Source organism: Anarrhichthys ocellatus, unplaced genomic scaffold (assembly GCF_004355925.1).
Source record: "Anarrhichthys ocellatus isolate YVR2014 unplaced genomic scaffold, GSC_Weel_1.0 scaffold10, whole genome shotgun sequence".
Lineage (NCBI taxonomy): Eukaryota > Metazoa > Chordata > Actinopteri > Perciformes > Anarhichadidae > Anarrhichthys > Anarrhichthys ocellatus.
Window position 1 is genome coordinate 2484394 of NW_022280040.1, and position 14127 is coordinate 2498520.

The 14127-nt window shown below is 44.6% G+C and overlaps 3 protein-coding genes across 4 annotated transcripts in view; 1 reads left to right on the forward strand and 2 right to left on the reverse strand.

The window, feature by feature from the left end:
- Window positions 1–2114, reverse strand: part of zdhhc20b (zDHHC palmitoyltransferase 20b) — a 6346-nt gene extending 4232 nt beyond the window's left edge. For both annotated transcript variants that reach the window (XM_031849875.1, XM_031849874.1), the window contains exons 1-5: window positions 1979–2114; window positions 815–841; window positions 552–646; window positions 334–454; window positions 175–244 (exon numbers count right to left, since the gene is read on the reverse strand). In XM_031849875.1, coding sequence (XP_031705735.1) covers window positions 175–244; window positions 334–454; window positions 552–646; window positions 815–841; window positions 1979–2096 — 431 coding nt within the window. In that variant the 5' untranslated portion in view covers window positions 2097–2114. The remainder of the gene's footprint in view (window positions 1–174; window positions 245–333; window positions 455–551; window positions 647–814; window positions 842–1978) is intronic.
- Window positions 2115–2654: 540 nt separating this feature from the next.
- Window positions 2655–4156, forward strand: LOC116385141 (arylamine N-acetyltransferase 2-like). The gene has a single exon (XM_031850357.1). It carries the CDS (start codon window positions 2777–2779, stop codon window positions 3635–3637), a length of 861 nt encoding a protein of 286 aa, XP_031706217.1. The 5' UTR covers window positions 2655–2776; the 3' UTR covers window positions 3638–4156.
- The window catches only part of LOC116385140 (E3 ubiquitin-protein ligase MARCH6), a 12984-nt gene continuing 1703 nt past the window's right edge, over window positions 2847–14127 (reverse strand). Inside the window, exons 3-25 of the mRNA XM_031850356.1 lie at window positions 12889–12962; window positions 12644–12787; window positions 12086–12158; window positions 11796–11964; window positions 11321–11510; window positions 10310–10371; window positions 10146–10178; window positions 9999–10050; window positions 9701–9759; window positions 9521–9601; window positions 9333–9401; window positions 9021–9095; window positions 7952–8086; window positions 7464–7684; window positions 7008–7145; window positions 6688–6907; window positions 6278–6347; window positions 5870–6051; window positions 5383–5517; window positions 5182–5271; window positions 4703–4835; window positions 4438–4573; window positions 2847–4345 (exon numbers count right to left, since the gene is read on the reverse strand). Of these exons, the coding sequence (XP_031706216.1) occupies window positions 4258–4345; window positions 4438–4573; window positions 4703–4835; window positions 5182–5271; window positions 5383–5517; window positions 5870–6051; window positions 6278–6347; window positions 6688–6907; window positions 7008–7145; window positions 7464–7684; window positions 7952–8086; window positions 9021–9095; window positions 9333–9401; window positions 9521–9601; window positions 9701–9759; window positions 9999–10050; window positions 10146–10178; window positions 10310–10371; window positions 11321–11510; window positions 11796–11964; window positions 12086–12158; window positions 12644–12787; window positions 12889–12962 (2629 nt within the window). The 3' untranslated portion in view covers window positions 2847–4257. The remainder of the gene's footprint in view (window positions 4346–4437; window positions 4574–4702; window positions 4836–5181; window positions 5272–5382; window positions 5518–5869; window positions 6052–6277; window positions 6348–6687; window positions 6908–7007; window positions 7146–7463; window positions 7685–7951; window positions 8087–9020; window positions 9096–9332; window positions 9402–9520; window positions 9602–9700; window positions 9760–9998; window positions 10051–10145; window positions 10179–10309; window positions 10372–11320; window positions 11511–11795; window positions 11965–12085; window positions 12159–12643; window positions 12788–12888; window positions 12963–14127) is intronic.

Sequence of the window (14127 nt, forward strand, 5' to 3'; positions counted from 1 at the left end):
CACACACACACACACACACACACACACACACACACACACACACACACACACACAGGAAGAGAATAAAAAAAAGGGGAAAAGTGTGACATTAAAGGGTTAAAGAGAAAAGAATGTTGGTTGACTCAAGAGGAAGTGTCACAGTTAGCATTGGATAAAATGAGGGATTTTTCTCACATGTCGCATGCGGAGCAGTGATGACACCGGTCGGGCTTGATCACCTGACAGCGGTCACAATAGCGGATCGCTGCAACACAACGGGATCTCGTTATGGGGAAAGGTTCCCACACACACACGCTCACTTACAACGTTCACATTTGAGACGCGCGGACGTACCTCCGGCTCCGGTGCGGGTGTACATAGGCAGACTGGTGGCGGCTCTCCACAGGATCTCTTGCTGGGACTCTGGCCTCTCCTCCTTCTCGTAGCGCTCCTTCTCAACTTTGGCCAGGCAGAACTAGGGTGGAGAAAAGCAGATTTGAATGTCAACAGGGGATTATAGAGATGCAGAGTGTTGTTTTTTTAATTATTTGGTTAGAATTAGGTTATTGTACCTCTTTGGAGGGGTTGGCAGGCTGGCTGAAAATGGTCTTCCAGTAAGACCATACAAACATGACGAAAGAGAGGTGGAAGAAGATCAGGTAGACAACTGGAGGGGAAGCATTATTAAGCAGAGCGTCAGTGACATTGAACAGTTGATATCAGGAACTGCTGCCGTCACTTGGTGTGCAGAGAAAGAGCTAACTGGCTCAGCTCTGTTCATTCACACTCACAATGGATTTAAAGAACATTATTTTTGATTCATCGAGACACTCACTCTGCTCTCCTATATTGGGGATGGTGACTGAAAGAGAGAAAACAGAGACAAGTAAAGCGTTAGATACAAAGACATCGTCACCTAAACAGTGACTGTTATATAGCAGCATAAACAACAGTGGTTATACATCAGTCACAAAATGCTTAAAAGGGATAAGAAAGATGTATTTTACTACTCTTCTCTCGTTGTCAATAAGAATCTCCTCAGAATGGTGCATTCAGTGGCTGTTCTGAAGCGTTCGGTCAAAACACACAACCTCTGTCCCCATGTTGTCTTATGATTTCTATTTATCTGAGCATCTTAACGACTTCTAGTTCACATAATGACGGGATTGTTTTGTCAACTACCGTTTCCTGGATCTGAGCTTTCAGTCTCAAATCTCGGGTTCACATTGGAGAGAAAAAAGTCCTTTAAAATCAGAAACTGATGAACTCAATCTGCTGAGGGAAAACTAACTCTCACTATAAACATCTGTGCACCAGAAAAGTGAGGATCAAACATACATATGGCCTCATTTTAAAGGAGCCACGAGCCCCAAAAAAAAAAAAAAAGTTAGGAGCCACGAATGTAGTTTTCACCAAGTCTGTGTGAGTGCTTGAAGGTGTGACAAAAGCAGACCCTGACACTACAATAATCCTGATATGAGGAAATACTCTATACATTACATCATCCACAGTGACCACTTATCAAATTAATTCTGTTCTTCCGATTACAAATACTGTTCCAACATGAGCTAAATAAACAAAAAAAAACTCTCAGAGCCAAGCTAATTACCAGAAGTCTAATTCGAATTAAAGTATGCATCTGCTCAGCCGCCCAAACACCGTTTATTTAGCGTTTTAATTTCGCCATCCAGACTCCATTCAGCTCGACACCGGGAGACAACAGAGACGAGAGCGGCAGCAATATTACCATCACGGTGAAAAGTTGTCCCAAAACACATTTCCCATTAAAACGAGGCCACCCAAGGCGATGGCAGCTCATGTATAATTAGGTTTTATCTAGATGTGGACGGGCTTGCCAACACCATTGTTGAGCTGCAGTCCATTTACTTCCTGCTGGCCAGCAGCAGCTGCGTGTGTTAGTGTGGACCGCACAATGAAAACACCAGCGGGGGTTTAAGGCTCTACAGAGGCGACGGACGGCGGCAGGACGAGTACTCACATATACAGAGCTCCACCACGTAAGCGTAGTACGACCAGCAGACGACCAGCGCGATAAAAATCACAGGTATCCACGCTAAACCCCGTTGACAGCATCTCAGTACATGTGTGGGCGCCATCTTTCTCCCTCTACTGGGGAAAAGGGAGTGTCGATGTGTGACGTCACTGGTCTGAAAATATATATATCCTTTTTTTTGGGGGGGGGCTGACAAATTCAAGACACTCTTTATGCCCACTGAGGCTCAAACATTCATATAATGATGCAACATAACACTTTTTTTTCATTAATGTTTTTGTTGGTCAGATTTTAGGTGTAGTTTGCCACTTAAATGCAATTTGGAGATGTTTAAAATGTCATTGGATAATTTGAATATTTGTATGTTTGCAAATTCTACAATTTTGATTGAAAGCTGTACTTATTGTTTTGATTTTCATTGCATTTGTATCTAAAACATTTTTTCTGCAAAAAATGTTCTGTCAAAAAAGAAACTCATGATTTGAAAAACATTTTTTTCCACAAAGTTGCATTTTAATAAAAAAACATGAATAAAAAAAGCATTGAACCTTGTACTTGTCAAAACGACAGGCTGTGTATGGTTGTTGTATCCACATATGTTGTTTTATTATTTCTTGAAGCAGGAGCTGCCCTCAGGGCGGTGCTACTTGTCCTTTAAATTCACCAGGAAGCAATTATATTGTTACTGGAACCGTGGCCTCTACAGCCAGCTCACAGAGAAGTTGAGACTAAAAGTATTAGTTGTCTGTAATCCATACACACAAAAAAACAAAAACAGCGATCATGTCTTCCGTTGAGATGCACGTGGAGACATATTTGTCGCGCATCGGGTTTGCCGGCCCAATAGAGCCCAGCCTGGAGGTGCTGTGGTCGGTCCACACCAGTCACCTGATGTCGGTTCCGTTTGAAAACCTCACAGTGCACAGCGGCGGACGGATTCAACTAGACCCCCCTCTTCTGTACGATAAGATCGTGAAGCAGCGCCGCGGAGGTTTCTGCTGTGAGAATAACGGGCTCTTCTGCTGGCTGCTGGCCGAACTGGGCTTCCAGGTGACGCTGCTCTCGGGTCAGGTGAAAGGCACCACTGGCCGCTACGGCCCACCTTTCGACCATTTGGTCCTGATGGTGAGCCTCGACGGGCACCGCTGGCTGTGCGACGTCGGGTTCGGCACCGCGGGCTTTAGTGTCCCCCTTTCGCTGGAGACCAGCGGCCCCCAGGAGCAGGGCCACCGCGTGTACCGCATCAGGAGGGACACGGGGATGTGCTTTCTGGAGTGGCAACGGGAGGAGAACAAAGGGTCAGATGGAGACTGGACAGATATCTACAAGTTCAGCCTTGAACCTCGGCGTCTGGAGGACTTTGACGAGATGTGCCGGTACCACCAGAGCTCCCCTTGCTCCATCTTCTTCTGCAAGTCCCTCTGCACCGTTTTAAAACCGGGCGGGAGGCTCACCTACATCGGCCGCAAGCTGAGCAGCACCACATTTCTATCGGAAGAAGCCGGGGGAGTGCTGGAAACCACAACCAGGGACCTTGAAGATGAGGAGATACCTGGTGTTCTAGCAGAGATGTTTGGAGTTGTTCTAAATTCTCCACTCATACCAAAGGATGAGACAATCACACCACCGCCAGTCATGTATTGATAACGCTTTACACCTCCATAGGGCGAACGTATGTGAGAAATGTATCTTCTCATTGAGATGAATGCAACATTTTTAAAATAAAAGTTTGAAGAATTAAAAAAAAAAAAAAACATACAGCATTTTACAACACTTGCAACAAAAAAGATAAATTGTCAGTCTGATTTAATAAATTATACATACACTTTTAAGATGTACAATGGTCATTGCATTAATCCATATCCGTCTTTCTTTTTTCTTTTTTTTTTTAAAGACAAAGTCTGCGTTCAAAGTATTTACACATGTACAATTATCAGGCAGCACTTTACAAAGCAAGGCATGAATGACAATACAGATGTTGAGCTTCATATCAAACCTCTGACCCCCTCACCCTCCTGCCCACACCGTTTGTGTGAGGAATTACTCAGCTGTCCCATGATTATAATACATTTTCCCCATCCCACCGTTGATGGGCATGACAAGGAACACAAGAAATTGAACGACATTCATCAAAATCCACGGGAGATTCAAAAGAATAACGGTCCAAGGACTGAGTTGAAAATCAAAAAAGGGTGGGCTTATGAGCAGACGGGATGTACGCAGGGTAACTGGTGCAAAAATGTGGCAACGCGTGACACAAAACTCTACTCTGCGACGGGGTTGGGAGGTGGGATCGAGCTTGCTCTTGCAGCCTTCCGTTCGTAGTTGACAAGCCTCTGCCCAACCAGGTACCTGTAAAGAGATCACCACGACAAAAATAAGCGCTAAAAATTGTAAAGTACATGTCGATTTCTACAGACGGCTCTACGCTAATAGATCCTTACTTGTCGTTCTTGATGTGCTCATAAAGGCGTTTGAACTGTCGGATCTGGAAAGACAGGATGCCGATCAGCGAGACCACCATCAAGAGGAACGGGTAGATTCTCCTCTGCATTAGAATCTCCATCTCCGGGATAACTCCTGCAAAAGTAACGCACTTTTTATTATTTGTTTCTTACTTTGGGCTCTCCAGTTTTTGAGAAAAAAGAGCTTTTTGGTTTTAAATGTTGTTATTTTGTTGAATTGATTTCCATGTACGTAGGTACTCACCAACAGCGGGCACCACCCCGGCAGCGATCACGTATGGCACGCACAGGGACAGCAGCAGGACCGAGATGACCGGAGCCGCCAGCTTACGGATGATGAACTGGAGATCGATGTTGCGAATGCCGTTTGCGTAAACCTGAGGAGAAAGTTTACAGTCATTATACTCTACAGATAATCACAATGTAATTCTCGTATCCCTCTTCTTAAACAGAAAAGAGCGAGTCAGCTAAAAAAAAACAAAAAACAGCACCTATGGATGTGGGAGGGACCCACTGTCTGAGCAGAGTGAATTCATAGTCACATGGGAGCTTTAACTCAGGCTCTCCAAACTGAATTACAGACTAACCCTTCAACTGTATATTTACTGCATGCAAAGTCAACTATAGTGGAAAAGCAATTCATGTATTTGTTTCTTATCTTATCTAAAATCAATTTCTCATTTAGAGTAGGAGATAAAAGCTAAATATCCATTTCAGACCCACCTGCTCAATAACGGTCTTCAGCCACCACTGAGGGCCCATGAGAGTGATGGCAGCAATGATTTTGGCATGGAGCACTCCAAGAGCCCAGTCCTGTAGACAGCAGAGAAGTCAAGGGATGAACATGGGGGTGACAATAACAACACAATACCTACACAACAATGAACCACTAAAACCCCATACAGCCCAGAGCCCCAATCATACCTGCCAAGGGTAGAAGAGGGGTGTTTGGTCCAGGGGGACCCTGAGCGGGGCCACAATGACCAGTTCAAACAGCAGGCCCAGCAGCAGCGGGATGACTCCAGCGACCAGCAGAGCTACAACCAGGGTCTTCAGAATCTGCACAAACAAAGGAAGAAAATACGATGAACATAATCATAAACTTTCAACGCTTCAAACGATTAAATGAACAAGTAGTTTGAGTGGTATTCCCCTTTGATGGTACCACATTTCCTCCTCCATGGGACAAAACTACGGCAGTACAGGTTGGGATAGTACTACTATGCAGGTGCTGGCACATTTTGGCTATCGGCCCAATGATGTTGTAATAAGCAACCAACATTCAACAAAAACACTGCCTTAAGGCTCAACTGTAGACAATTTAATAGCTGGAAAGAGAACTTATTACAAAACCACTGTGCTGCCCAGTTTTGGTGTTTGCCTACAATGGCGGCTGCTCACAGAAACCCACCATGAGGGTCCACTCCTGGACTTTGCGTGCAATGACGGTGCGTCCCTGGGGCATCCAGGCCAGCAGCACGGTGACTCCGCGGATAGACAGCCAGCAGACATAGAGGCCGCACGCCGCTGTGTACAGCTCGTGGATTTTGGAGCTTCCTGTCCAGAAGGACATCAGCCAGCGCCCGGTGAACACTGAAATACAAAACATGACATCTCTTCAACGTCCCAGCTTGAGAGGGAACCTCAGGTCTGGTTTACAAAGAAGTGAACTTCAAAAAAAGAACCGCTTCAACAGCACAGTCATGCATATATATATATATATATATATATAGAGATTCACCCTTTAATTATGGTTTGGGTGCGAGTCTGCAAAGTAGAAAATAAATTGCTGGTTGTCTTTCATGCCACCACATCTTACCTGGTAGGGTTAGGCACAGCAGACTGGCCACCAGCAGAGTGAAGCACATGAACGCTATTAGCAGCACAATCTAAAGAAAAGATAGGGACAGTTTTAGAATACATGTGAAAGCAATGAAGTAACCAAGCTTAGTCATATCAGATTGTGCTTCTCCATTCTTTGTTTACACTGTGTAAATGTGTCAATGTTGTATTTTATAAACTACAATTGACAATCATAAGATAAAGGCCTTTAACATGAAGGAGGGCGAGTGTAATAACTGGGGGTTGTGTAACCTAAAATGTGCAGTAAGTGGTACCTTTGTGTGGGTCAATCAAACAAGTACAGTAACTATACTTAAAACAGTTACACAACATGCAATTCCCCAGAAACTGCAGTGATGAATGTTCAAAACCATGGGACCGTCTCACCCTGAATGGGAAGCGAAGGGGTCTGTGGTAAGGCTGGAATCCAACTGGTCCCCCTTGCTGCAGAATGGCCTGATGGGCTGCATGCAGCCCCTCGCCAACAGCAGGGGCAGGGTTGTTGTTGTTGTTGTGGTGACCAGGAGGAGGGTTGTTGTTGTTGTTGTTGTTGACAGGCTGGTTGGCGTCGTCCTCCTGCTCCCCGAGGAGGTAGGAGTGGAGGTCTCTGTGGAGGTAAAGACGGGTTTGGTTATAGACAGCCAGTCTAGAGGAAAATATCATGTATGATGACATATGTAGAAGTGTATTCAAATGTGTTGACCTACAGTAAATATCCAGCACTGACTGTCCAGGCCCTGACCAGGCCTTTGAGCCACTGGCGAGTGTGTCCCTGCTCCAATAGAGCTGGCAGCACAACCTGAAGTAATAATAGCTCCAAAGACAACTCGCTGACCGGGGCGTCACTGAGGGGAAAGAGGGGGGATGGGGTCAGAAAAACAGCCATTTAAACAGCGTGTGCAAGGACATGAACCACGTGGTCACATCGAAGAGTTGAGACATCTGTTCTCAACATTTACTCAAACAGGTAGTTCACTGCAGCTCAGTCGTAGTTTATCAGTCTTTCAAGTTGGCAATTTCCTCTTTTGTTCAAGATGTACGGGGAGATGTTGCGGCTATCTGGCCTCAGGAGGAAGTGGTTGCACACACACCATTTCACAGAGACAAGGCAGCAGCTTTCACACAGTTTATCGTTGAGTCATTGTGTTGTGCCTGCTGGTTACCTGTAGAGCATGACGTTGTAGGGGAGGAAGGTGGGCATCAGTAGTTTGATCAGCCTGACGGGCAGCCACAGCATGAGCAACACGATGGAGCCAAACACCACCACGGACAGGATGAACCGCCGCAGGTGTCTGTAGATGGGCAGGTGAATCATCTCCTGCACCGGGTTAAAATCGGGGTCATTGAGGTTTCTCAGAAACCACAGCACTCCCGGCCGCAGCACCTGATGGAACAAACAACAATAGAAGTTAGCGTTACATGTATTTAAAAAGTTCAACTTCGAGTCGAAGTGGACGTTTGGGCGAAAGATGAAGACATGTCCTCCAGCCGTTCTTGAGATATCGTGCTCACCACAATGGGACGGACGGATGGAGGTACAGACGTAACATAATGCCGCCGGCCATAGCTGTCGACAGCGGGGACGCATACAAATGAACCTACGCACAGTAAACTGACTGAGGAATGAACGGCAATCTCATCAGGATCTTACCTCTCTCAGGAGGAGGATGAAAGAAGCAAAGTAGAAGACGTAGACCATTCCCACAAGCCAGTGCAGGAACATGGTGGTACCAGGCGCCGACTTAAAACTCAACTCTCGGTCTTTCAGGGAGGCATCGAACATCTCCTGCAGGAAGGAACAGTGTTAAAGAAAGAGAGCATTTAGACCGGTTCAAAGATGATGCATCCTAATTACTTGTCTTTGACAAATGAATGCACTGTTCCCTCGATGATAAAATGTGCTATGAGTAACATTTGTGCATACCGTATGCTGAACAGATTAAAATTAGACTACGGTTAATTAGTTCCTGAGAGTATATGCAGGAAGAACGACTCCTCCACTGCTGCTCAAAAGGTAAATCCCATCCTCCATATTGGCATTGTTAACTTATGTAAGTGCTGTTGTGTCTATAAACCTTTAAATAGGAAGTCTATTTTAGATGTCCCATATGACGTACAACAAAACGGCTTTGTCATTTAAAGAAGCCCATTTTAAATTTGTGGGATGAACTGAAATTAGACAGAGTGCTTATTGCACACAGTGCAGGAAGGATGCGCTCCCCCCTTATGCTGTCCAAGCTGCTGCACCTGTTCCGGGCACGTTGATTGGCTCGGGACAGGCTCGTGAAAACGCACCCACTGGCTTACAAAGTGTAGCATAGGTGGGAGAGCTTTGGCGGCCACAGGAGGTGGAGGGGACTTGGGACTGGGCCACTTAGCGAAACTTGCTGACACAGAGACTTGTAGACAACAAGTTTAGAGCCACAACACAGAGGCATATGTGACTCTCTCCAACTGTCCAGGCCAGTGTGTTTTCTGTGTTAATAAAGGTATGAACTGTGTGACCATCCGGTTCTGTCTCTATATGTCATTATGAAATATGGTATATATGTATCTGTGACGATCAGCCAAGGATGAGAAATACAATTAATCTTCCTATGACCAAGTTACCAAGTCTTAACATTACATCAGTTTAAAGAATAATGTAACCAAGTGTGAGGGGGGGGGGGGCCCTTCCAAAAACAAGAATGACATAATTTAAGAGTGCAAGAGAGACTTACTAAAGAGCAGATATCAAGCCACCAGCCACAGATGAGTGGAAAAACACCGATCTCAACTACAACCAGCAGAGAGACCTGTAATGGAACCAGAGATGTGTCACAGTATCACTTTAGTTTACACCGTATGTGGGTTCATCAAAAACTTAAAATCTCTAAGAAAGGCTCTGAAATACAATCATGCGACACTTTTCTTCTCATTCAGTTTCAGGCACAGGCGTTACGTTCAGGTAGTAAATACTTCAGTCTCTATTTCCTCCAAGGACGAGGCGGACGTGAGTTACACAACGCAGGAATGCACTTAGGAGGCTTTACCTTGACAACGATGTAGCAGACTCCCAGGAGACGTCGGGAGCGCTGGAACCGGACCAGAGCAGCCAGTCCCTGAAGCAGCCATTAAGGATCACACATTTACACCCGCACAGACCCAGCAGAATACATTTCCCCGTCCTTGTAATGGAATTATGTTTGATTTAGTTTTTCACATTTAGACGGAAGGATACGTGACAGAGGATGAGCGACATCGCCAGCAGTATGTAGCCCACGATGGTGGTGATTAAGCCCTCAAAGTGAGAGGCTTGGACCTGAGGAACAGCACAAGGTTGAAGTCGAGCAATTAATCACAGTTCAAGAGACGCAATGTTGGGGAACAATGCTGCAATTTGATGAGAGCAGTTCCTTACATATTCCTCAAAGCCAAGACCCACAACGGAGAAGTGGCCGATGTGGTAGGGACAGAATGCTGAAAGACGAAAAGATGGAAGACGTTTTCTCATTGTGGCATATAAACTAGGAAAAAACAAATGCAACCAACCTGCACCATTGCTATAAATAAATAATATGTCATATTCTGTTTAATGTTAGCTTCGTTTTTTTGTTTGAGGCCTTAACGTGTTTGTCCTTCACTACATTTAATCATCAAATACATGAAATCAATCATTATGCGGATGATAAATCCTTGTTTTAGTCTGCAGTACTCACCAAAGACCAGGATGAAGAGTGTGTTGAGAGACACTACCCAAAAAACATGCTCCTACAAGACAAAAGGGTCCAAGTACAATTTTATTAAAAATGTATCATACATGAGTGTAAAAATCAAAACCGACAATTATGGGTGTAAAGACTTACCAAAAACACCAGTGAACCATCCAGGCCAAGCATCTGAAAAGGTGAAATGGAAAGATTCTAAGTACTTCATGATATATAACACAACTAACCAAAAACTTTGATAAGAATACATTGTGTACTAGGGATGGGGATGGGGGGGGGTCAGTAATGTCACGCAGAGTTACCCTTTCCCAGGTGAGCTCCTCCGCCGCTCTGTCCCACTCCAAAGCATTCCAATTCATGTCATCTACACAGAAACATATTCACGTTAAAGACGAGTAGGACATTCACAACCATAAGCAACTTAACAAGTACCGACATAAACATCCAATCCTAGATCAGTCACAATAGGTTGCATGTGCATCTTCCTGCTCGTCAGATATGGCCACGGCATTACAGTGCACCGTATGGCGACGGGGCAAATGTTAATGAGTTGGCTTTTAGCAACAACAAAAGAAAAAAAAAAAATTGTACTTAAGAACGCTGTTAGGATTAAATTATTAATGCTGTTCTGGGGACAATTTGTTTGCAAAACAACCTCTGCATTCATTTAGCAGCGGCGACGCCCCACAGCTAGAATAATGTTTAATACAATCACAATTCATTAACGACCTATTTTGCCAAGCCCGCTGCAAAATCAGTCCATTAACCACAGCGGGAAAAAAAACAAATAAGTGGGTTATGAGTGCTGGGGGTAACACTTCGACACATCGTTGTATCATTCTCAAATGAATTGTGTGCTCTAAAGGCAGTGGTAGTGTTTGTTCTAGCTTTTAACAGAGCATTTCCATAAACCCTGGAGTTGTCTGTTTGCTGTCTTCACTGGAGACAACACCTTTTGTAAACACTATGTTCATGATGTTCTGCTTGTCATGTGTGCATGAACTGCACCACGCCGTGATGTGAAGCAATGTAACTTAATATGGTAATGCATCACAGCACGTCTCCGTAAAATCGAACCAGGCAGAACATAATGTGAAATGTGACAGACAGACCGGCAGTGTGCCATTCTGGAACATAATCATTGTTTGTTTGTGCTGACGCGTGTCTGAAAATGAATGCTCTTTATGCAGTGAGGGAAACACTTCATACAGCGTAGCAACTCGCTCAGTACTGACCAAAAATACCACTACAAATGCTGGAAAAAAAAGATTTAACTGGAAACTCTGAGATTAGTTTACTTATCAAATTCAAACCTTGTGCTCCATTGTTGGGGTCGGCGTCTTCGGCGGCGGCTCCCTCCTCTTCCTCCAGCTCGGGGTCATCCCCCTGGTCCGGGGGGACATCGGGGGGCTCGGGCTCTGCGTCGTTCTGAGCTGGTGGATCAGCCGGGGCTGGCTGGGCTGCAGGGGGCTCGTCGGCTGCTCGCTGGCCTGCAGCTTGTGCCTGAGGTTGGGGGGGGGGGGGGATGCATGTTTTTGACATAGGGAGAGATGACAGTAAGGTTGATTTTGTGTATGCAAAGTAGGTATATGGTCTCTAAATTAGGCACACAGTAATACAAGACACACAAAGAACTCTTTACTGTAAATATCTTCATATGTTTGTTTAATGTTTGGCTTAAATCCTGACTAACGTGTACATTTGTTGGTGTCATTGCACAATTCTTCCTTTTATTGATTTAAAATAATAAGACTGTGGCCTCGTTGGCAAACCAGTCAAACAAAGTACCTCATTGGCTTGTCCGGCTGCATTGGGCGGTGCCGCCTGGTGCTGCTCCAACCAGTGAGGAGCTCCACCGTGGACTATTTGTTCTCGGAGCCACACCAGGCTGATAAAGGCGCACAGTGTGCAGGTGACCACGAAGCAGCCCTGTAGACAATCTGCAAGCAGGTTCTCTCTGCAGAAGCACAAAGATGAACACCTTTAATAAGTACGGGTTGTGGAAAAGAACAGAATAGACCGGTAAAGGAGACGAGCTTTAGCTTTAGTAGTGTGAGAACGCTGGTATCATCACTCACGTGGAGAGCATGTCCAGCGGCAGTGTCAAAAGTGAGCTCACAGAGCCGGTAAACAGACATTTGTAGATGCGACCTGAGCCAGAGATCAGATAAATAAAGTCATTTTTCGGTTTAAAAAAAAAAATGATGCTTTGTAACTATTTACACAACATGTGAGAATGAAATAGATCTAGCAGGTTGTTTTTTTTTTTTACATTGAGAACTGAGATGGATTTAAATATCTTGGAACATGCAAAGCACTGCCTGTTACGTAATGGTACTAAAGCTGTAATTCCCTTGATCGTGTTAAACCATGAACATGAGCTAATATGAGAAGCTTACAAACAATATAATGAACCTCTACTTTAAAACCTATGAACCAAACTGATCAGCTACAATCAGATAGACCTTTTTATACCACGTTGCTTTGTTGAATCAATTCTCAAGAAGAAGTAGATAAATTACATGTTTAAGATAATAAAACTGCGAAACAACTGACAAGAGCTGTAGGAAAAGGTCTAATCCATTATTAGGGAGATCACTGTGGCCTTTAGTACACATCCACTTTTTCTTACTTACATGCAGTGAGAGGAACCACCCCGAGCCATGCGAAGGCCACCAGTGTGTAATGGAACCAGTAGCGGATGGCCGTGCCCACACTGGTCAGCAGGCCGGCACAGATGTCCTGGATGGGCAGACGTGAGGGCATGTCCGGGGAGTAGACTGAAGAGGAACGAGTGAACCAGAGACATTTAAAATCATCTTTTATCTTTGATAATGCTTTAAATATTATTCAAAATTGTTCAAGTGTCACAAGGACTTACTTGGTGTGAACGCAAATCTGTGCTTGCATAATTCACAGTACTCCTTCCTGCTGTGCTTCAGCCACTGGACCAAACTGTGAAGCAGAGAGTCAAGAGTAGCATTCAGCAACGCAGAACGTGTTCTGCTTAAGAATGTTTTTAGTACATAGTTTTGCATTTCAAATCAACACGAATGGAGACCTAGTACAGAGCATATATCAATTAAAAGACCCACCTACAATTTCTTAACAGGTATTTAAAAAGGGAAATTTCAAACGATTTGATTTCAATAGATTGTATTGGTCCGACTTCATGCTGTCACTATAAAGAAATAACTCTGGTGTTGCAGATTCAAACCACTGTCTGGGGCGTTAACGTTGTGAGACGAAGACAAAAGGTTGATAGTGTTGACCCGACGTATTTTTTCCGTCAACTATGCTACGACTACAAAATGATATATGTGATGAAGTCGCATGCTCGGCTGTCATCAGGAACTCTGGAGCCAACAGACACGGACTGTGAGAACGTCTCATGTTTCAGTCACGGTCAAAACAAACAAAGAGGACGTTTCAGTTGTTTCTGAGATAAGTTGTGCGCGTATGTTGCCAGTAATTCAGTAATTACACCAACCCAGATCGTTGTGACATGTGCAAGACGTTGGGATTAACAACTTGGTTGTGTAAGGGAGTCATTACAACAGCTGATTCCAACACAGAACAGCATTTAGGCCTGTGTCATTAGACCTACACAGTACAGGGTTATACCTAGGTTTCAATTCATTGTTTCCTCTACCCCCCCTGTTGAAAAAAATCACTCGGTTTCCCCCCATGATAGAGAACAATTATTCCGTCCAATATGTTGTTCAGAAAACTTGTACTGAGATCAGAAATATAGGTCCACAACAGCTGGATTTTAGTTTAGAACCGGCAATAAGAAAACAAGGAAATGCGATAACCACAGCTAGAGTTAGCTGCAGCCTGCAAACACTCAGCACAACTACACAATCCAGAAACAATAGACTGTTACTCTGAACTGTGTGGGGTCGAACGTGAACTAATATGAATACAAACTGAGGTTCAACAGTTACCACAGAACAATCCAGGCCTGGCCTTTGCTTCAGCCTGGGGATTTCCATACACCTGACCACACAGGACAGATGAGAACACAGCGCAATCTCCAAAACACCTGCGGGCGGGGGGGGGGGGGGGGGGGGGGGGGTTGCCCCCTTTCAACCACACCAACCAAAAAACACACCCCCCC

Bases quoted from the DNA above. Each gene is read 5' to 3' on its own strand.
- LOC116385141 (XM_031850357.1), top strand. From the start codon at position 2,777: ATGTCTTCCGTTGAGATGCACGTGGAGACATATTTGTCGCGCATCGGG.